Source organism: Oncorhynchus gorbuscha, linkage group LG24, assembly GCF_021184085.1.
Source record: "Oncorhynchus gorbuscha isolate QuinsamMale2020 ecotype Even-year linkage group LG24, OgorEven_v1.0, whole genome shotgun sequence".
Taxonomy (NCBI): Eukaryota; Metazoa; Chordata; class Actinopteri; order Salmoniformes; family Salmonidae; genus Oncorhynchus; species Oncorhynchus gorbuscha.
The window spans coordinates 59,254,501-59,277,582 of NC_060196.1; the positions used below are offsets into that span (position 1 = coordinate 59,254,501).

The 23,082-nt window shown below is 44.0% G+C and overlaps 1 protein-coding gene across 2 annotated transcripts in view; it reads left to right on the forward strand.

The window, feature by feature from the left end:
- Nucleotides 1-768: 768 nt before the first annotated feature.
- The window catches only part of ldlrap1a (low density lipoprotein receptor adaptor protein 1a), a 39,776-nt gene continuing 17,462 nt past the window's right edge, over nucleotides 769-23,082 (forward strand). For both annotated transcript variants that reach the window (XM_046327267.1, XM_046327266.1), the window contains exons 1-4: nucleotides 769-945; nucleotides 21,391-21,533; nucleotides 21,979-22,091; nucleotides 22,672-22,786. In XM_046327267.1, the coding sequence (XP_046183223.1) occupies nucleotides 861-945; nucleotides 21,391-21,533; nucleotides 21,979-22,091; nucleotides 22,672-22,786 (456 nt within the window). In that variant the 5' untranslated portion in view covers nucleotides 769-860. The remainder of the gene's footprint in view (nucleotides 946-21,390; nucleotides 21,534-21,978; nucleotides 22,092-22,671; nucleotides 22,787-23,082) is intronic.

Here is a 23,082-nt window from a genome sequence, read left to right on the forward strand (position 1 = left end):
GTGGGTTACAGAAGACGGGGACACAAGACAAGTATAGTTGTGATGGGGATATTGGACCAGTGCTACATGGGAAATCACGAGTCTCCAGGAATGTGTTGGAGCAGACTGTTGAGTCGGTGAGAGAAGAAGTGGTCATATTTAGAATTGTGTGCGGAGCATTGGAAGCGTGTTTTAAGCCTCAAAAATATATCGGAGTTAAATGTTTCCTGTATGGATTTTTTTAAGCAGGGCGTCTATCAAGAAGGTTAATTCTGGGGTGGCGCAAGAAGTAATGGCGATAATATAACGACAGATGGCACCAAAACATTGGATGCCAACCTCCGTTAAACCCCATCGAAGAAGTAGATAGTTGAAACATTGTACGTCCAATGAGTAGAAAACTTGAGGAGAAACGTGTAGTTCCGATTTTTCTATGAGCATTTACCGTCCTCTGGTTTACTTTAATACTGAATACAGCTTTGAAAACATGCAGGAGCGCAAACGTTTATGACCACAAGATGGCGACAGTACATTCTTGGTTGGAACTCATGACTTTTGCACTAAAATAGAAAAAAAAACCATTGAGACATGTAGCCTGGCATCTTTATTGTCACCTGTCGGTATCACAGTCGCAGATAACTGGTAATTAAAGCAACGACAAAATGCCACTTGACACAAACACTATTTTATCCTCTTGGGATTCCCTCTCATGACGTAGCGTGGGGATTGCCCACTCGGTTGATTGACAGGTATAGCGCCGCCCAAATTCAAGTCATCCCAAGAATCAAAGCCCCGAAGTCAACAACAGTCTTGGAGCTCCAAGGTCTAGAAATAACCTTACTACAACGACGTTGTCAGGTTTCCTTGTCCTAAAGTCGGCGATGGATGCCATAAGGTCGGCTGGAAGAGCTATCATTCGAAGTCCAATTATAGCGAAACGGTCTTGGAATACCGGCAAACATAAAAGTAAGATTTTAAGTAAAAAATGTCTCTTCTTCACTCCTGTTCACACATCCATTGAGGGAAACAAAGCAGTCGGAAAACAGTTTTTATTAGTGTAAACTCAGCAAATTATTAATACATTTGCTCATTTTGATGTGTGTATGTCAAATGTCCATGCTATGCCCAATTTATTATGACAGTATGTTGGCTACTTAACAACACTTGTTACAACTAGTGCAACATTTTACATCATCATCATCAATTTCCATTGCGCGTGTTTCATTAGTTTATTTACTAGACTAGCCTACTGTTATCATAAGATGATTGGTGGCACGAGGAGACCTAAATAATTAAATTAAAAACGAACATGTAGTCACCATGTTTCATATCAAATTAACCAGGCTTGCATGCAAAAAAAAAAATAGTTTTTTTTTCCCCCGATGGGATTTTGACAAGAATGTCCTTCCCGAGCGATACGAACTAGCAATGTAATTGGGCTATCCAGTTCACCACTATCCTCAAGTCTTCCCATAGGAGAACAGAACATGGAATGCAACACAACCTTGAAGTGATCTAACTGCATGTTTTAGATAACAGTACTGTAACGACCCTGGGTATCGTTCCTTTCTGATCTAGTCAGGTCATTACAGTACTATATTATTTCCTGTTACAGTCGCCTACTACATACTGTAAGTAGCCTACTTTAAAATAAAAAAAAATAAAAACATTTTAAAATAACAAATGCCGGTTGTGATACCAATGTTTTAAATCAAGTCTAGCCTTCTCTACAGTAGTTTGAATGTCTGTGCAGAGTCGCATTCTAAGCCCCTTGCCGTTGGAATAGTCTCTCACCCAGTTTGGAACACAACACAGTGGCTGTTTTGTACACTAATGTTCCAACTTCCCGGCACTGTGGGGCATAAAAAGGTCTGTTGGCCACCACTGCATGTCAGCGTCCCTCCCTATTCGTTACATAGTGTACTACTTTTGACCAGAGCCCCTATGAGACCTGGTCAAAAGTAGTGCACTATATAGGGAATAGGGTGCCATGTGGGATTCAGATTGTGTGCTAAGTCTCACTTGATCCTGGGCTGGGTGGGGGGGGGACTGGAACTACTTGTCTCTATAACCACGGTAACGGCTACAGGAGTGCTCCATGTCAGTAAATCCTCACACAGTTTATCCAATATATCCAATACACTCTAACAATAAAAATACATGTCTTCAAAAATGGAAGGCAGTCGGAAGGAGGTGAGATCAGGTGGGACCTTTCAGGTGTTCCAGGTGTCTCAGGTGTTTCAGGTGTCTCAGGTGTTCCAGGTGTCTCAGGTGTTCCAGGTGTTCCCGGTGTCTCAGGTGTTCCAGGTGTTCCCGGTGTCTCAGGTGTTCCCGGTGTCTCAGGTGTTCCCGGTGTCTCAGGTGTTCCAGGTGTCTCAGGTGTTTCAGGTGTCTCAGGTGTCTCAGGTGTCTCAGGTGTTCCAGGTGTTCCCGGTGTCTCAGGTGTTCCAGGTGTTCCCGGTGTCTCAGGTGTTCCAGGTGTTCCCGGTGTCTCAGGTGTTCCAGGTGTTCCCGGTGTCTCAGGTGTCTCAGGTGTTCCCGGTGTCTCAGGTGTTACCGGTGTCTCAGGTGTTCCCGGTGTCTCAGGTGTTCCAGGTGTTCCCGGTGTCTCAGGTGTTCCCGGTGTCTCAGGTGTTCCAGGTGTCTCAGGTATTTCAGGTGTTTCAGGTGTCTCCGGCGTTCAGGTCTTCAGGTGTCTCAGGTGGTTCAGGTGTCTCAGCTGTTCCCGGTGTCTCAGGTGTTCAGGTGTCTCAGGTGTTCAGGTGTCTCAGGTGTTCCCGGTGTCTCAGGTGTTCCAGATGTTCCAGGTGTCTCAGGTGTTCCAGGTGTCTCAGGTGTTCCAGGTGTTCCCGGTGTTTCAGGTGTCTCAGGTGTTCCAGGTGTTCCCGGTGTTTCAGGTGTCTCAGGTGTTCCAGGTGTTTCAGGTGTCTCAGGTGTCTCAGGTGTTCCCGGTGTCTCAGGTGTTCCCGGTGTCTCAGGTGTTCCCGGTGTCTCAGGTGTTTCAGGTGTCTCAGGTGTTCCCGGTGTCTCAGGTGTTTCAGGTGTTCCCGGTGTTTCAGGTGTTCCCGCCGGTGGCAATTTTTGCATGTAAATTAGTGGTCGACCGATTATGATTTTTCAACGCCGACTCCGATTTGTTGGAGGATTTTAAAAAAGCTGATACCGATTAATCGGACGATTTTTTTACTTAAACGTTAGCTTTTTTACATGGCACATATTGCACTTTTACTTTCTTCTCCGACACTTTGTTTTTGCATTATTTAAACAAAATTGAACATGTTTCATTATTTATTTGAGACTAAATTGATTACAACAATACTGAATGAACACTTATTTTAACTTAAAATAATAAATCAATTTACTCTCAAATAAATAATGAAACACGTTCAATTTTGTTTAAATAATGCAAAAACAAAGTGTCGGAGAAGAAAGTAAAAGTGCAATATGTGCCATGTAAAAAAGCTAACGTTTAAGTTCCTTGCTCAGAACATGAGAACATATGAAAGCTGATGGTTCCTTTTAATACGAATCTTCAATATTCCCAGGTAAGAAGTTTTAGGTTGTAGTTATTATAGGAATTATAGGACTATTTCTCTCTATACCATTTATCTTTCATTAACCTTTGGCTATTGGATGTTCTTATAGGCACTATAGTATTGTCAGCCTCATCTCGGGAGTTGATAGGCTTGAAGTCATAAACAGCGCAATGCTTGAAGCATTGCGAAGAGCTGCTGGCAAATGCAGGAATGTGCTGTTTGAATGAATGCTTACGAGCCTGCTGCTGACTATCACCGCTCAGTCAGACTGCGCTATCAAATATCAAATCATAGACTTAATTATAATATAATAACACACAGTAATTCGAGCCTTAGGTCATTAATATGGTCAAATCCGGAAACTATCATTTTGATAACGATAACGACGAGGTAGATGAGAAAGAAGCCTGTCGGTGGAGACTGGGATGAGAAGGTGTTGTTGAAGCGTACTTCATGAGCCGTAACTGGAAAAACAACTGGCGTTTTGGAAAGTTTGAGGTGAGGGACAAAGTGTGGTGGAACAAGTATTGTTAACATTGTTAATAAATATCTTACTAGCTGGATCAAATTCTCCCTTAGCTAGCCAGAGAAATGTTGTGCAACATTAGCCAACTTAATAACTGATCAAATACTTATTGTTTTATGGTGTGAACATTAGCTGGCTAATAGAGTCAGACCGCTAACATTAGCTAGCTAACCTTACAACATCAGATGACCAATTCGCTACAGTATTAACTATTAACATTTCTGTCCCTCATGTTATAACGCGTTAGTTGCTTACTGGACCCTGGCAATCTGTGTGAAATGTGAACTAGCTAATGAACTAACTACTATCTGTGAACTGACAGTATGTGGTTAATTTTCAGAATGAGAGAATTAGGTGAAAATGAGGAGTTGCGTGTAAACTGGGCCTGGCTTAAACTGGGCGCCACTATAGAGGTGAAAGGAAAACAAAACACTTTCCCTCTTTCTCACTTCTTCAATGCAGCGGATAAGTAGGGGGTACGCCAGGTGTTACTCTCTGCCTGAAAGAGATCAATTATACCAGTAAAGGGCATCATGCTCTGCTGGCACATTGTAGAACAGATGTCCACAGGCAGAACGTGTACAGTGTAATAATGTGCAGTGTAGCCCGAAGATATTGCTTTAGTTGAACTTGACAGTAACACTTGTTTGTGAGTGAGGGGGGGATTATTGCATTTTGTTTACACAGTGAACGTTATTTTTGCACGTATGTAAGCCTTGTACACTTGATCGACGTCTACTATAGTGGGCACTATTAATAGAGCAAAAGTACAATGCGTCTTTGTTTCATTCTATTTCTACTTTTAAAGATGTTTGTTTTTTCCCCCAAGTGCAATATTTAGATGTGGTGAGGTCACAAGTGTTCTATTATAAAGGCTGTCATGGTAACACGTGTTCTATTATAAAGGCTGTCATGGTAACAAGTGTTCTATTATAAAGGCTGTCATGGTAACAAGTGTTCTATTATAAAGGCTGTCGTGGTAACAAGTGTTCTATTATAAAGGCTGTCGTGGTAACAAGTGTTCTATTATAAAGGCTGTCGTGGTAACAAGTGTTCTATTATAAAGGCTGTCGTGGTAACAAGTGTCCTATTATAAAGGCTGTCGTGGTAACAAGTGTTCTATTATAAAGGCTGTCGTGGTAACAAGTGTCCTATTATAAAGGCTGTCAAGTGGTAACAAGTGTTCTATTATAAAGGCTGTCATGGTAACAAGTGTTCTATTATAAAGGCTGTTCTATTATAAAGGCTGGTAACAAGTGTTCTATTATAAAGGCTGTCGTGGTAACAAGTGTTCTATTATAAAGGCTGTCGTGGTAACAAGTGTTCTATTATAAAGGCTGTCGTGGTAACAAGTGTTCTATTATAAAGGCTGTCGTGGTAACAAGTGTTCTATTATAAAGGCTGTCGTGGTAACAAGTGTTCTATTATAAAGGCTGTAACAAGTGTTCTATTATAAAGGCTGGTAACAAGTGTCCTATTATAAAGGCTGTCGTGGTAACAAGTGTTCTATTATAAAGGCTGTCGTGGTAACAAGTGTCCTATTATAAAGGCTGTCGTGGTGTTCTAACAAAGTGTTCTATTATAAAGGCTGTCGTGGTAACAAGTGTTCTATTATAAAGGCTGTCGTGGTAACAAGTGTTCTATTATAAAGGCTGTCGTGGTAACAAGTGTTCTATTATAAAGGCTGTCGTGGTAACAAGTGTTCTATTATAAAGGCTGTCAACAAGTGTTCTATTATAAAGGCTGTCGTGGTAACAAGTGTCCTATTATAAAGGCTGTCATGGCTAACTGCGATATTAGTGTCTTGTTTTTGTTTCTTTCAGGGCTTGAGTGTCATTATGCAGTAAAGTCAAGGCAACAAATAACATTGGATTGTTTTCTTTACATTTGTTTTTAGCTGTGGGTTCGGTTCACATGAACCACTTTTTAATTTACACACAGAGACTGATCATATAGATCATATTCTTTGTTTAATTAGTGAGGGAAACCTGCATTTCCTCCTAGCAGGGATTTTTTTGTAGTTGCATGTTTCAGTGCAAAAAAAGTGTCACCTTTTTGGACCCTCACCAGTTTGCATCCCTACAAACTATGGCATAAAGGGACCATGAGAGGCTAAGAGGCAATCCGTAATTTCGATTAAGACATTAATGAGCGAGCTAGGACGGACGTTGTCAAAATAACTATTTGTCCAGCACTTTTGAAATGTTCAGCGACAGAATTCAGAACATGGATCGTTCTTACAGTATTCTCCCTGTACACCAAGTCGGAACCCTAGGATAAATAAAGGGGGCATATATGCAGACAATGAAAGCTCTTACAATATTCAATGATTGCATTTCTAAAAAACAGGCTATAGGCTACATATGCACCACCAAGTCAGATCAGTAGGTGAAATTAAGAGGTGAAAATAGAACAAATTATTAGGCTGAGGCACATGGGCTACTAACAGCTTACTACACAGCATACACTTATTATGACTTTGTTACCTACAGTATCCATATCTCCCTGGCATATTACATAATTTATGCAGCAGCATACCATATATTTTTGGACTCACCTTGTTGTGCTGTGCTCACTTGAACAGGAAGGTGGGCCGGCGGTCCTTCGTTGGCAAATTTTGTCATCAGTCTGGCATTCTCTGGATTTATGGTGCTTTCAAGACAACTAGGAACTTTTGGGGGCACAAGGTCAGTGACGTCAGTGATCAGTCAACATGCATTTTCCCAGTTGGATCTCATTTTTCCCCGAGTACCCAGTTGTCTTTAACTTACTGAAGTCAGATCTTTGAGTTTTCAGTTGTTTTGAATGCGGCAGAAGTCATGCTAGATTGACAGCAAGGCCAATGTCGAATGTTTATCCTGTTAAGGTTGGAAAAGAGACCATTAAACCCAGACTTGGACAACACACCCCCAGTCCTGGGGACAGCAAGGAGTCATCATGCCAGGTAGTCCTGACGCATGGTCCTAGGGCTCAGGTCCTCCGAGAGAGAGAAAGAGAGAATTAGAGTGAGCATACATACATTCACACAGGACACCATGAGTGACAGACCACTGAGCCAATCACGACGCAACGAGAGAACATTACCAACCCCTATGCTCTGTGTTTTTCGCTGGCTGCCCCACCACAGGAAGCAGTTTGCTAGGCTGAAACACCTGTATTTTGGAGCAGCTTTACTCAAGAAAGGGGGAAAAAAGAGCTGATCGCCACTGGTTCCCACATATAAACACTTAGGCATTTAAATTGATATGGATTTGACGTTTCAAACCAACTGTAGATGAGCTGGTCGAGAAGCTAAGATTTAAAGTCAACTTTATCTACAGAAACAGATTGTCTTTCTCTCGGTGCGGCAGGGTAGTCTTGTGGTCAGAGCGTTGGACTAGTAACCGCAAGGTTGCAAGTTCAAATCCCCCAGCTGACAAGGTACAAATCTGTTGTTCAGCCCCTGAACAGGCAGTTAACCCACTGTTCCTAGGCCATCGTTGAAAATAAGAATTTGTTCTTAATTGACTTGCCTAGTTAAATAAAGGTAAAATAAAAAGCAGTAGAAGGCTGATTATTCAGTCCCCTTATCAGTGAAATCATTTCATTAAAGTGCAGGATGCCATCTACCATAGTGCCCTTTTTTGTTTTTCGTTACAGATGGCAGTTTTTAATACTCATCACTGCATCCTGTATCAACAGGTTGGTTGGACTACACTAAAGGCCCATAGATCTCTACATGACTTCCTATCTGTTTGGTTGGACTACACTAAAGGCCCATAGATCTCTACATGACTTCCTATCTGTTTGGACTTCACTAAAGGCCCATAGATCTCTACATGACTTCCTATCTGTTTGGTTGGACTACACTAAAGGCCCATAGATCTCTACATGACTTCCTATCTGTTTGGACTACACTAAAGGCCCATAGATCTCTACATGACTTCCTATCTGTTTGGACTTCACTAAAGGCCCATAGATCTCTACATGACTTCCTATCTGTTTGGTTAGACTACAATAAAGGCCCATAGATCTCTACATGACTTCCTATCTGTTTGGACTACACTAAAGGCCCATAGATCTCTACATGACTTCCTATCTGGTTGGACTTCACTAAAGGCCCATAGATCTCTACATGACTTCCTGTCTGTTTGGTTGGACTTCACTAAAGGCCCATAGATCTCTACATGACTTCCTATCTGTTTGGACTTCACTAAAGGCCCATAGATCTCTACATGACTTCCTATCTGTTTGGTTGGACTACACTGAAGGCCCATAGATCTCTACATGACTTCCTGTCTGTTTGGTTGGACTACACTGAAGGCCCATAGATCTCTATGGCCCTGACTTCCTAAACTCTGTTTGTGTGTAGACTACACTGAATTGCCTAACCAGTTCTCTATGGCCCTAACTTTCTAAACTTCTGGTTCTCCACCTGACTGTACATCTCCTTTATAAACACCGTTAATTCCTAGTTTCTCAGTTCAACAGGATACATCTCCTCTAAAGGTTCCGTTAATTTAGTTTCTCCACTGAACTAGGTACATCTCCTTTTAAAGCACCGTTAATTCCTAGTTTCTCCACTGAACTAGGTACATCTCCTTTTAAAGCACCGTTAATTCCTAATTTCTCCACTGAACTAGGTACATCTCCTTTTAAAGCACCGTTAATTCCTAATTTCTCCACTGAACTAGGTACATCTCCTTTTAAAGCACTGTAATTCCTAGTTTCTCCACTGAACTAGGTACATCTCCTTTTAAAGCACTTAAATGTAATGTAATGTAAATGTTAATTCCTAGTTTCTCCACTGAACTAGGTACATCTCCTTTTAAAGCACTGTTAATTCCTAGTTTCTCCACTGAACTAGGTACATCTCCTTTTAAAGCACCGTAATGCTGTAACAAAATTCAAAATAAATGTTATCTTAATATTCTGGCGTTTTTTAGAGAATTGATTGAGGACTTATTTGTGGAGGAATGTAACTGTTTTCCTGGGTAATTTGTGATGTTTATACTTGTGCTTCCCATGACTGTGTTTTTGTATTTTAATGCGTGTGTATATACAGTATATTTTGTTGTAAAATGTGTGTATTTTGTGTTTTTTTATTGCGCAAGCCACATTTGGAAAAGAGACCTAGGTCTCAATATGTCTTCCCTGGTCAAGTAAAAACATAGATCTAGCCAATGTGAGGGCAGATACTCGTGTGAACAACAGGCCCAGTTCTGATATAAAGAGTCTGGGTTGTCATGTGACCTAAGTATATCACTACACTCGTAGCAGCCTTAGCATTACGGAACTTCTATTCAATTAAATAAACCTCAGCAAATAAGCCATTACATTTTTTTTAAACCAAATTCAACAGTCTCATTGACGTGAGCGCAAAAGAGAGAATTCCACCTGCTAGAGCAGACAGATTCTGGGCCTCCACCTGCTAGAGCAGACAGATTCTGGGCCTCCACCTGCTAGAGCAGACAGATTCTGGGCCTCCACCTGCTAGAGCAGACAGATTCTGGGCCTCCACCTGCTAGAGCAGACAGATTCTGGGCCTCCACCTGCTAGAGCAGACAGATTCTGGGCCTCCACCTGCTAGAGCAGACAGATTCTGGGCCTCCACCTGCTAGAGCAGACAGATTCTGGGCCTCCACCTGCTAGAGCAGACAGATTCTGGGCCTGCCACCTGCTAGAGCAGACAGATTCTGGGCCTCCACCTGCTAGAGCAGACAGATTCTGGGCCTCCACCTGCTAGAGCAGACAGATTCTGGGCCTCCACCTGCTAGAGCAGACAGATTCTGGGCCTCCACCTGCTATCTCTGAGCAGACAGATTCTGGGCCTCCACCTGCTTCTTCCAGAGCAGACAGATTCTGGCCTCCACCTGCAACTCAGAAAGCAGACAGATTCTGTTAATCCACCTGCTAGAGCAGACAGATTCTGGGCCTCCACCTGCTAGAGCAGACAGATTCTGGGCCTCCACCTGCTAGAGCAGACAGATTCTGGGCCTCCACCTGCTAGAGCAGACAGATTCTGGGCCTCCACCTGCTAGAGCAGACAGATTCTGGGCCTCCACCTGCTAGAGCAGACAGATTCTGGGCCTAGTTATCTCTCTCGCTTTGCCTCTTCATCTCTGGTCCACAGCATGGTCGGTCGGGTTCACGTTTGGGAACTGCTTGTGCTTCTTCCAAGGTTAACACGCATGCATTACAGGCCCACTTCTCAATGTTTTATATAAACAACTCACAAAGTCAGGTATTCAGTCTGTTCATGTTAATTAACACAACTTATGATGTATTACATGTTTTAGTCACCATGGCTACAGGGTAGTCTCCATGGCTACAGGGTAGAGGGGTAGGTCATGTTGATATAACTGATGTATGGTAGAGGGGTAGAGGGGCAGGTCATGTTGATATAACTGATGTATGGTAGAGGGGTAGATCATGTTGATATAACTGATGTATGGAAGAGGGGTAGAGGGGCAGGTCATGTTGATATAACTGATGTATGGAAGAGGGGTAGAGGGGTAGATCATGTTGATATAACTGATGTATGGTAGAGGGGTAGATCATGTTGATATAACTGATGTATGGTAGAGGGGTAGAGGGGCAGGTCATGTTGATATAACTGATGTATGGTAGAGGGGTAGAGGGGCAGGTCATGTTGATATAACTGATGTATGGTAGAGGGGTAGGTCATGTTGATATAACTGATGTATGGTAGAGGGGTAGATCATGTTGATATAACTGATGTATGGTAGAGGGGCAGGTCATGTTGATATAACTGATGTATGGTAGAGGGGTAGATCATGTTGATATAACTGGTGTATGGTAGAGGGGCAGGTCATGTTGATATAACTGATGTATGGTAGAGGGGCAGGTCATGTTGATATAACTGGTGTATGGTAGAGGGGCAGGTTGTGTTGATTTTAGAGCTACTGGCAGTGAGTCTCTAGGCTTTCTGGGTAGTCTGAATCTGTACTCCAGGTTAAGTCACAAGTCCTCGTGCGTCACCCTGCAGGTCGTGGTCAGGCATTATGGACTGTGGGACAGCTTCCTCCTTTGGAGGCGCTGATATCTGTTTTAACTTCTCCCACAATCCTAAACTCAACCAGGGGAGGAAATGGGCCAAAGTGACCTTAGCATAAATTTCTGTTTTCTTTTTCTCTGCAACGCCCAGGGCAAAGTTATACAACACACCTCGACATCCCTCGTCCCATGTCAAAACAGATGGCTTTTGGGTTAGAGAGGTTTTTTTTTTTTTTTTAATGGGTTGAGGTTCAAGCCACGTTCTCTGGTGTATGGGACCATTGGGCAATATTACTCAATTTGAGGCCACAACACTTCAGATCACTGATGGTATTGTTTGTCCTCTTTTCCCATAACCTCTTCTTTAATACACAGTACAACAAGGCTCTGCTTATTCCAATAGTGTGTACCGTAAAATTAGGAACTAGAATTCCAATTAGTCATTTAATAGGATCTCATTGGGCCATGTAGTTCAATCAAATTTGTTCAGTCACTCCTATGGTATCTACAGTGCATTTGTAAAGTATTCAGACCCCTTGACCTTTTCACTTGTCTATATACGGTCCCACAGTTGACAGTGGATGTCAGAGCAAAAACCAAGCCATTAGGACGAAGGAATAGTCCGTAGAGCTCAGAGACAGGATTGTGTTGAGGCACAGATCTGGGGAAGAGGACCAAAAAATGTCTGCAGCATTGAAGGTCCCCAAGAACAGAGTGGCCTCCATCATTCTTAAATGGAAGAAGACTCTTCCTAGAGCTGGCCGCCCGGACAAACTGAGCAATCGGCGAGAAGGGCCTTGGTCAGGGAGGTGACCAAGAACCCAATGGTCACTCTGACAGAGCTCCAGAGCTCCTCTGTGGAGATGGGAGAGCCTTCCAGAAGGACAACCGTTTCTGCAGCGCTCCACCAATTAGGCTTTTATGGTCGAGTGGCCAGACGGAAGCCACTCCTCAGTAAAAGGCACATGACGGCCCGCTTGGAGTTTGCCAGAAGGCACCTGAAGGACACAGACCATTAGAAACAAGATTCTCTGGTCTGATGATACCAATATTGAACTCTTTGGCCTGAATTCCAACCGTCACATCTGGAGGAAATCTGGCACCAACCCTACAGTGAAGCAAGGTGGTGGCAGCATCCTTACGGTGAAGCATGGTGGTGGCAGCATCCCTACAGTAAAGTATGGTGGTGGCGGCATCCCTATGGTGAAGCATAGTGGTGGCAGCATCCCTACGGTGAAGCATAGTGGTGGCAGCATCCCTACGGTGAAGCATGGTGGTGGCAGCATCCCTACGGTGAAGCAGGATGGTGGCAGCATCCCTACGGTGAAGCATGGTGGTGGCAGCATCCCTACGGTGAAGCAGGATGGTGGCAGCATCCCTACGGTGAAGCAGGATGGTGGCAGCATCCCTACAGTGAAGCATGGTGGTGGCAGCATCCCTACTGTGAAGCATGGTGGTAGCAGCATCCCTACGATGAAGCAAGGTGGTGGCAGTGGTAGGGACTGGGAGACTAGTCAGGATCGAGATAAAGATTAATGGAGCAAAGTACAGAGAGATGCTTGATGAAAACCTGCTCCAGAGCGCTCAGGACAACGACCCTAAGCACACAGCCAAGACAACGCATGAGTGGCTTCAGGACAATGTCCTTGAGTGGCCCAGCCAGAGCCTGGACAAAAACCCAATCAAACATCCCTGGAGAAACCTGAAAATAGCTGTGCAGCGACGCTCCACATCCAACCTGACAGACCTTGAGAGGAGCTGCATAGAAAATGGGAGAAACTCCCCAAATACAGGTGTGCCAAGCTTGTAGCGTCAAACCCAAGAAGACTTGAGGCTATAAACCCTGGCGAAGGTGTTTCAACAAAGTACTGAGTAAAAGGTCTGAATACTTATTTAAAAGTGATATTTCAGTTGTTGTTTTTTATAGAAATTTGCAAATATTTCTAAACCTGTGTTTGGTTTGTCATTATGGGGTATTGTGATGTCATTATGAGGTATTGTGATGTCATTATGGGGTATTGTGATGTCATTATGAGGTATTGTGATGTCATTATGGGGTATTGTGTCTAGATTGATGAGGAAAACAAACAATTGAATCCATTTTAGAATAAGTCTGTATTGTTAAAACATGTCTGAATCCTTTCCGAATGTGTTGTATATCTAGTTATGTGAAATCAATTTTGTTATAACCCCCATTCCTATAGTATGGGTTGACTTAATTTAAAAATATAAATATTTTATTAAACTATACAAAACATCCACGTATAAACGAATACAACATATAGATGCACACAAACATCCACAACATCACCCCTGCCCAGCTGCTCACCCCCCCCCCCATCTCCAGCTGCTGCATCACTCTCTGCCGCATCTCCATCTGCTGCATCACTCTCTGCCGCATCTCCATCTGCTGCATCACTCTCTGCCACATCTCCAGCTGCTGCATCACTCTCTGCCACATCTCCAGCTGCTGCATCACTCTCTGCCACATCTCCAGCTCCTGCATCACTCTCTGCCACATCTCCATCTGCTGCATCACTCTCTGCCACATCTCTAACTGCTGCATCACTCTCTGCCACATCTCCATCTGCTGCATCACTCTCTGCCACATCTCCAGCTGCTGCATCACTCTCTGCCACGTAAGTCGCTCTGGCTAAGAGCGTCTGCTAAATGACGTAAATGTAAATCTCCAGCTGCTGCATCACTCTCTGCCACATCTCCATCTGCTGCATCACTCTCTGCCACATCTCCATCTGCTGCATCACTCTCTGCCACATCTCCATCTGCTGCATCACTCTCTGCCACATCTCCATCTGCTGCATCACTCTCTGCCACATCTCCAGCTGCTGCATCAGTCGCTCTCCATCTGCTGCATCACTCTCTGCCACATCTCCATCTGCTGCATCACTCTAATCTCCAGCTCCTGCATGAAATCTCCATCTGCTGCATCACTCTCTGCCACATCTCCAGCTGCTGCATCACTCTCTGCCACATCTCCATCTGCTGCATCACTCTCTGCCACATCTCCAGCTCCTGCATCACTCTCTGCCACATCTCCAGCTCCTGCATCACTCTCTGCCACATCTCCATATGCTGCATCACTCTCTGCCACATCTCCAGCTCCTGCATCACTCTCTGCCACATGGTCTCAAACAGCACCATTTTGTTTCTCTCCTGCGCCCACTGAATTTGTAACATTTTTAGGTAATAAAACCTTTGACCTTTCCGTTTTGTGAACGATAAACTGGAAATCAACCAATCCTCTTTAAGTAGACATTGTTTTTTTTTTTTTCAAGATGATTGACAAGAGAATGTCCTATCCATCGGCTCTCGCGCCGTATGTCATGTCTTGAAATAGGCAGATGGATTAAAAGTCCATTTGAATCACTTTTGGACTTTACACGCATAACTTTTGGACTTTATGACATTCGCAGAAGGATTATTGAGTCATTGTTATTTTAACCGTAAGACATGACTCTGCCATTGTGCTGTAGAATTTGTGAATTTTGTCCCTTGTGTACTAATACACTCTATACATTTTGTTTATACTGGATTTAAGTGTTTTTAGTTAACTGTAATTTAGTTAGTTCTGCTCCAACTTTCCCTCCATCTTGCGTCAACGTCAGTTTCTTTTGGAAGTCTTGGTTCCAGTAGTCAATATTTTTTCTTCTAGTATCTAGGAGATTGTCAGTTGGATTTGCTCTCTGCAAGGTTTTGTATATCTTCCCTATTGCATGAACATCCTTTTCTCAAATACGATTCCCTCACGGTTGCTCTGTCTAAAAGATTTCTAATAAAAATGTCTTTGTGACTTTTTAAATTGCAAGTGTTTTTGAAAATATCTACATTGGTCAATCTAAAAAAAAAATGTGTTGAATAATTTCATGGAAATAAATGTATTACCTGTTACCAAGTCATGTACAGTTTCTATGCCTTTTTAGTTTTCCACGTGGACCACTTTATCAGTGAATTCTAAAAAAGTTATCCCAAGGATTGTTCCAAGTTGTGTTTCTTGGGAAGTGATACTAGTTCTTGTAGAATACGTAAACATCTTCTTCAATGTGGTTATCGTGTTCTTAACTATGAAACTGTTCATGTTCTTAGTTTCATCCGTAGACAATAGTAGACAGATCCTGGGGATCAGCATGATCATCTTCAATATGAACCCATTGTTCCTCTTTTGTGCGTTTCACTAATTATATGCCGCAGGTTTAAAAAAATATAAATAAAAGCCTTAGGTGAGGAGTTGATACATTTCTTATGTCCTAAAAGGTTAAACCCACCTTCAGACGTAGGAAGATGTCAAATGTGTTTATTCTATGAGTTGTATCTGCTCGTGGTCCATCTGTAGCTCAGTTGGTAGAGCATGGCGCTTGTAACGCCAGGGTAGTGGGTTCAATCCCCGGGACCACCCATACGTAGAATGTATGCACACATGACTGTAAGTCGCTTTGGATAAAAGCGTCTGCTAAATGGCATATATATATATATTGTATAAAGTCTGGAATAATAGTGAAGACATCAAAATTATGAAATTAGATATATGGAGTCATGTAGTAACCAAAAAAAGTGCAAAACAAATCTAAATACATTTTAGATTCTTCAAAGTAGCTTTGCACACTCTTGTATGAGTTGTCATTTGTGTAAACAAGGGCACTACTTTTTAACAAAAATGTTCAATATGCAATGTTCAATATGGTGCTTCAAAACTGTATTTACATTTTTATTCTTGGGAGATCTCTTTTTTTTTGTGATTTATATTTTTTTGTCTGCTAATATTTGCTTCTCTTGTTGAGTCTAAGAAGGCTGTAGGATCAGTCCAACTTTTAAATTCACGTTTCTATCGGTTTTCATGGCGTTTGAAATGGTCATTTTAATCGCGTTTTCTTATTAACACATTTGTATCTTTTTTTAAATATGATAACTGGTTTGGCGCGTGTATTTGTTTTGTGAGGACCGTGAGATATTTGCCATTGTTTGTTTGCCATTAAATAGTGCGCTTTATTTGAGTTGAACCTGTAGTTGCTCTCTTCAAAAGTAGAATATCATATTCCTGTTCAATTTTCAGAAATAGTATTTTCTTTACTTTGTGAAGATAAAAAAAAAAACTAAATTGTGATTTTCTTTCATTTGAATTTGTAACTCGGGATAAAACTATTGCGGAGAATCCTTCCCCTAATGCACACCTTTAAAAGCACCCCGATGTATATGATGGGATTGCTTTTCTATGTCTACATTTGTAATTGTAAAGGATTCAATATTTTTTCCCCCTCTCCATTTATGTATTTAATAAATGTCACGTCTTGAAGTTGCATTCTGTTCATTTTCCATATTCTGTCGCTAAGTGTATTTTCTGATGGTGTAATTAAGAAGGATGCCGGAAAATGATCCGATATCACTGTCATGGCGTTTTGAACCCAGTCAATAGTTTAGACCACCTTTTTTTTAAGAGAAAAAAAAGAATGTAGTCAATTCTTGAATAGATGTTCTTTTGAGAGGGAAAAATAAAGTATTTTGTAGTTTGGAATAATATTTTTTTCTTGAATTTGCCTTTTTTAATTGTTTACGTCCGTCCATCTTATGGAATGTTTGATTTGATTTCGCCTGCTAAGATAATAGTTTCTGTATGGATCTAGATCTAATATAACTAACTAAAATAAACACCACGTAAGGAACACTTATCACCATGTAAGGTACAATTCAACATTCGAAAACGGCCTTCCTGGTCCGTGTGCTGTGAATTCAATAATTCAATAATACTGTCATTCATATAGCCTGTGTTTATTGCTGTATTTTCTATTTCCTGTAGGAAGTAGTCGACAAGACTTCTGAGAATTCACTATTATTGTTTGTTCAGTCATTCATATCCACCTTGAAATCCCTTGATTCTGATAGGCTGTTTTTTTTTGATAGAGGGCTCTGATGCGGCTTCCTGTTGCTGTGGCAATGTTTGTTTACCTTTTGGTCTGCATTGGGACAGAGTGGTCGACGGCCCTGCTTCTCTTCGTGTGTGTCACTGTGATCTGATCTTTAGTTCCAACTCAGAATCCTCACGTGAACTTGAATCCTCTCAGGTTTTCTAAGAAGCACTGTTTTCATTGGACGGTTAGCCCAGTCAGAAATCAAACCCTAATCCAACGTCCCTAGATTACATAAACTTTATGTAGACCAGGGATGGGTAATTTTGATGGGGGTAGGGGGGGGCCATAGAAAACCAGAACTCCTCGTGAGGGGCAGCAGTGGCTTGTGGGTAGCCACGTACATGCTCCCCTCTTCAGACACACAGGGAAGATGAGGAATGAGACGACGGCCTTCAACTCACTGTACCCCTGTTTGGCTTGAGGTCTTTCTCCTTCAATAAAACATGGGAGAAGGATGAGGTTACCTAGACACGAGATCAGGTTTGCGCCTTCATTTTTACAGTCAAGGTTTTCATTTGCCTGGCTACCCATCCACAATCACTGTGGCCAATTGCCACGCTCACTAAAGTTTTTTTTCTTTTTTTTCCTCCATGATGAATGGTGTAGCTAGCGATCGATAGAGCAGTAGGCTAGAAGTCGTCAGGCAAATGTTTCATAGAGGGTAGCTGGTCCTAGATCTGTGACTATGGATAACTTACCCCAGGCTAAAAAAAAAGGATAAACAAAATGACGGGAACTCTGGAAAGATAAACGTCTCTTATCATTGCATGTCAAAGTTCAAGTGTACAAGATGTTTTGTTTTTTTCCTGCTTTCTCCCCCTCAATGTTTTTCCCTCTTTTACAAAAACTTTTTTGGGGCAGCAGGTAGCGTTGGGCCAGTAACCAAAATGTTACTAGATCGAATCCTGAGCTGGACAAGGCAGTTAACCCACTGTTCCCCCGGTAGGCCGTCATTGTAAATAAGAATTTGTTCTTAATTAACTAAGGTGAATGCACCAATTTGTAAGTCGCTCTGGATAAGAGTGTCTGCTAAATGACTTAAATGTAAATGTAATTAAAGGTTAAATCATTTTTTTACTAAATACAGGTCAGCCATAGGTTAGTTCTGACTGAAAATATTTATACTGAACAAAAATATAATATTGTTGTTTCATGAGCTGAAATAAATAAAATGATCAATTACACAGGTGCACCTTGTGCTGGGAACAATAAAAGGCCACTCTAAAAGGTGCAGTTTTGTCACAAAACACAATGCCACAGTTTTGCTGACTGTAGGAATTTCCACAAGAGCTGTTGCTAGAGAATTTAATGTTAATTTCTCTACCATAAGCCACCTCCAACGTTGTTTTAGAGAATTTGGCTGTATGTCCAACCGGCCTCACAACTGCAGACCATGTGTAATCACGCCAGCACAGGACCTCTGGCTTCTTCACCTGCGAGATCGTCTGAGGCCAGCCACCTGGTCAGCTGACGCAACAGAAAACACTATTTTAGAAGCAGCATTTTAGATACAGCCACCTGTATCGATCTTATACATAATATTGATCCTGTTCAAACATGATTGAAAATCATCTCTGAACATTGTTTGACCCCTTATTCCTTACTCTCTTATAACCTCTGAACTCCCTCCCTACCTACCTCTCTCTTTCTCCCTCCCTACCTCTCTCTCTTATTCCCTCCCTACCTACCTCTCTCTCTTATTCCCTCCCAAACTCTTTCTCCCTCCCTCCCTCTCTCTTTCTCCCTCCCTACCTCTCTTTCTCCCTCCCTCTTTCTCCCTCCCTACCTCTCTTTCTCCCTCCCTCTTTCTCCCTCCCTCCCTACCTCTCTCTTTCTCCCTCCCTACCTCTCTCTTTCTCCCTCCCTCCCTCTCTCTCTCTCTTTCTCCCTCCCTACCTCTCTTTCTCCCTCCCTACCTCTCTTTCTCCCTACCTACCTCTCTCTCTTATTCCCTCCCTCCCTCCCTACCTACCTCTCTCTCTTATTCCCTCCCAAACTCTTTCTCCCTCCCCACCTCTCTTTCTTTCTCCCTACCTACCTCTCTCTCTTATTCCCTCCCAAACTCTTTCTCCCTCCCTACCTCTCTTTCTCCCTACCTCTCTTTCTCCCTCCCTCTCTCTCTTTCTCCCTCTCTCTTTCTCCCTCCCTACCTCTCTTTCTCCCTCCCTCTTTCTCCCTCCCTCTCTCTCTTTCTCCCTCCCTCTCTCTTTTTCTCCCTCCCTCTCTCTCTTTCTCCCTCCCTACCTCTCCTTCTCCCTCCCTACCTCTCCTTCTCCCTCCCTACCTCTCTTCCTCCCTCCCTACCTCTCTTTCTCCCTCCCTACCTCTCTCTCTTTCTCCCTCCCTACCTCTCCTTCTCCCTCCCTACCTCTCCTTCTCCCTCCCTACCTCTCCTTCTCCCTCCCTCCCTACCTCTCTCTTTCTCCCTCCCTACCTCTCTTTCTCCCTCTCTCCCTCTCTCTCTCTTTCTCCCTCCCTACCTCTCCTTCTCCCTCCCTACCTCTCTTTCTCCCTCCCTACCTCTCTTTCTCCCTCCCTCTCTTTCTCCCTCCCTCTCTCTCTTTCTCCCTCCCTCTTTCTCCCTCCCTACCTCTCTTTCTCCCTCCCTCTTTCTCCCTCCCTTTTTCTCCCTCCCTCTTTCTCCCTCCCTCTCTCTCTTTCTCCCTCCCTCATTCTCCCTCCCTCTCTCTCTTTCTCCCTCCCTACCTCTCTCTTTCTCCCTCCCTACCTCTCTCTTTCTCCCTACCTCTCTCTTTCTCCCTCCCTCTCTCTCTCTTTCTCCCTCCCTACCTCTCCTTCTCCCTCCCTCTTTCTCCCTCCCTCCCTACCTCTCTCTTTCTCCCTCCCTACCTCTCTCTTTCTCCCTCCCTCCCTCTCTCTCTCTCTTTCTCCCTCCCTACCTCTCTTTCTCCCTCCCTACCTCTCTTTCTCCCTACCTACCTCTCTCTCTTATTCCCCCCCCCTCCCTCCCTACCTACCTCTCTCTCTTATTCCCTCCCAAACTCTTTCTCCCTCCCCACCTCTCTTTCTTTCTCCCTACCTACCTCTCTCTCTTATTCCCTCCCAAACTCTTTCTCCCTCCCTACCTCTCTTCCTCCCTACCTCTCTTTCTCCCCCTCTCTCTCTTTCTCCCTCTCTCTTTCTCCCTCCCTACCTCTCTTTCTCCCTCCCTCTTTCTCCCTCCCTCTCTCTCTTTCTCCCTCCCTCTCTCTTTTTCTCCCTCCCTCTCTCTCTTTCTCCCTCCCTACCTCTCCTTCTCCTCCCTACCTCTCCTTCTCCCTCCCTACCTCTCTTCCTCCCTCCCTACCTCTCTTTCTCCCTCCCTACCTCTCTTTCTCTCTCTTTCTCCCTCCCTACCTCTCCTTCTCCCTCCCTACCTCTCCTTCTCCCTCCCTACCTCTCCTTCTCCCTCCCTCCCTACCTCTCTCTTTCTCCCTCCCTACCTCTCTTTCTCCCTCTCTCCCTCTCTCTCTCCTTCTCCCTCCCTACCTCTCCTTCTCCCTCCCTACCTCTCCTTCTCCCTCCCTACCTCTCCTTCTCCCTCCCTACCTCTCTTTCTCCCTCCCTACCTCTCTTTCTCCCTCCCTCTCTTTCTCCCTCCCTCTCTCTCTTTCTCCCTCCCTCTTTCTCCCTCCCTACCTCTCTTTCTCCCTCCCTCTTTCTCCCTCCCTTTTTCTCCCTCCCTCTTTCTCCCTCCCTCTCTCTCTTTCTCCCTCCCTCATTCTCCCTCCCTCTCTCTCTTTCTCCCTCCCTACCTCTCTCTTTCTCCCTCCCTACCTCTCTCTTTCTCCCTCCCTACCTCTCTCTTTCTCCCTACCTCTCTCTCTCTTTCTCCCTCCCTACCTCTCCTTCTCCCTCCCTACCTCTCCTTCTCCCTCCCTACCTCTCTTTCTCTCTTTCTCCCTACCTTTCTCGCTCTCTCTCTCCCTCTCTTTCTCCCTACATACCTCTCTTTTTCCCTCCCTACATCTCTTTCTCCCTCCCTACCTCTCTTTCTCCCTCCCTACCTTTCTCGCTCTCTACCTCTCTTTCTCCCTCCCTCTCTCTCTTTCTCCCTCCCTCTCTCTCTTTCTCCCTCCCTACCTCTCTCTTTCTCCCTCCCTACCTCTCTCTTTCTCCCTCCCTACCTCTCTCTTTCTCCCTCCCTACCTCTCTCTCTCTTTCTCCCTCCCTTCCTCTCATTCTCCCTCCCTACCTCTCTTTCTCCCTCCCTACCTTTCTCGCTCTCTACCTCTCTTTCTCCATCCCTCTCTCTTTCTCCCTCCCTACCTCTCTTCCTCCCTCCCTACGTCTCTTTCTCCCTCCCTACGTCTCTTTCTCACAACCTACCTCTCTTTCTTCCTCCCTCTCTCTCTTTCTTCCTCCCTCTCTCTCTTTCTTCCTCCCTCTCTCTCGTTCTCCCTCCCTACCTCTCTCTCTCTCCCTCCACCAGAACTTCCTGAGAACTGGACTGACATAACAGAGACTGTTGTAGATGGCATGACCTTTAACCTCCGTCACCTAGGCATGACCCTGGTGGATCAGCCCAAAGGAGAGGACCTATCAGCAGCTGCCGTCAAGAGGATTGTTGCCACGGTGAGCTGTGATGTCGTACAGGAAATAGGAGAGACTGGAAGTTCAAAGCACAGGAAGTTCCTACGCACTTGGTTTTAGATTGCGATCACATTTTTGGAGTGGCTCTTCATTGCTTCTGCTCTCAAAAACAGCATTTTTATTTTAAATACTTCAAGATGATTGAATAATGTGGCCTTCTCTTTAGAAAACAACTGTCAATTATCTCACCCTTATTGGTATCATTATTTTGTTGTCTCATTTTTATCTTAGATCTATTAGTAAGCATTGCTCTGATGATGATAACCGTGATATATTTTGTGATATTATTTGAAAATTGTCATACATGATCTTCATCTCTCATTATTGTTGTTATAATATCTCTTTATCGATCCAGATCAAACCATTAGGAATAATGTATTTGTAATGAATCTACGTTCTCTGTCATCATCAACTCTATCCCCTCCAGGCCAAAGCGGGAGGCCAGAAGCCTCAGAAGATGTCTCTAAAGGTTTCTCCTCAGGGTTTAATGCTGTACGACAGTCTAACCAACCAGCTACTAGACAACATCTCCATATACAGGTCGGGCTGTACTGTGTATCCTACCACAATGGTTGCAAATTGTATTTGTGTTGTGTGACCTCTACCTTGACAAAAGTACAAACAGAATGACTCCATGTATACAAACACAGCTGACCTACTTCTTGTTTTTCTTCTGGAGGGAAACCCAAGGTGGGAAGGAGAAGGGGAGGTGGGAAGGAGAAGGGGAGGTGGGAAGGGGAGGTGGGAAGGAGGTGGGGAGGTGGGAAGGAGAAGGGGAGGTGGGAAGGAGGTGGGAAGGGGAGGTGGGAAGGAGAAGGGGAGGTGGGAAGGAGAAGAGGAGGGGAGAGTGTGGGAAGGAGGTGGTAAGGAGAGGAGTGTGGGAAGGTGGAATGTTTTTGAAAATACAGCTCCCTACAGGAGACCTGATCTGTACAGAGCTGGGTGTCCCCCCCCCACACACACACACACACTCTGCCGGAACCTTTGTTCCCAGACGTTGACCTAACCTTTAATGGCGTCCTGGTTTGTCACAGAGGATACTTGCCACTTGACCCGTAACTGTAACCTCTGACTTTATAATGCCCTCTGACCTTTCACTTTTGCCCCTCGTGTCCCGCAGGATATCCTACTGCACGGCGGACAAGCTGCACGACAAGGTGTTTGCCTACATTTCCCAGAACCCCCTCAACGGAACACTGGAGTGCCACGCCTACCTCTGCCCCAAGAGGAAAGTGGTGAGTGTTAACTGACGCCACAACAGCCCCTATAATCTGAAGGTACTGGGTGGGGATCTGCTTAGTCTACAGAACGTCTTTCTGGAGTTTTTAACTATCCGGCTGTCTTTCAGAAAGGGTGGAGGTTAGACACAGAAATGCGTCCCAACTACAGGGGTGCAGGGCTTTTGTTCCAGCCCTGCTCTAGCACAGCCGACTGTACTAACCCGCTGCTCCGCAGGACTTTGAGCACCCGAATCGGGTGTATTGAAGCAGGGTTGGAACAAAAGCCTGCCTTAGAGAGAACATGTTACCCG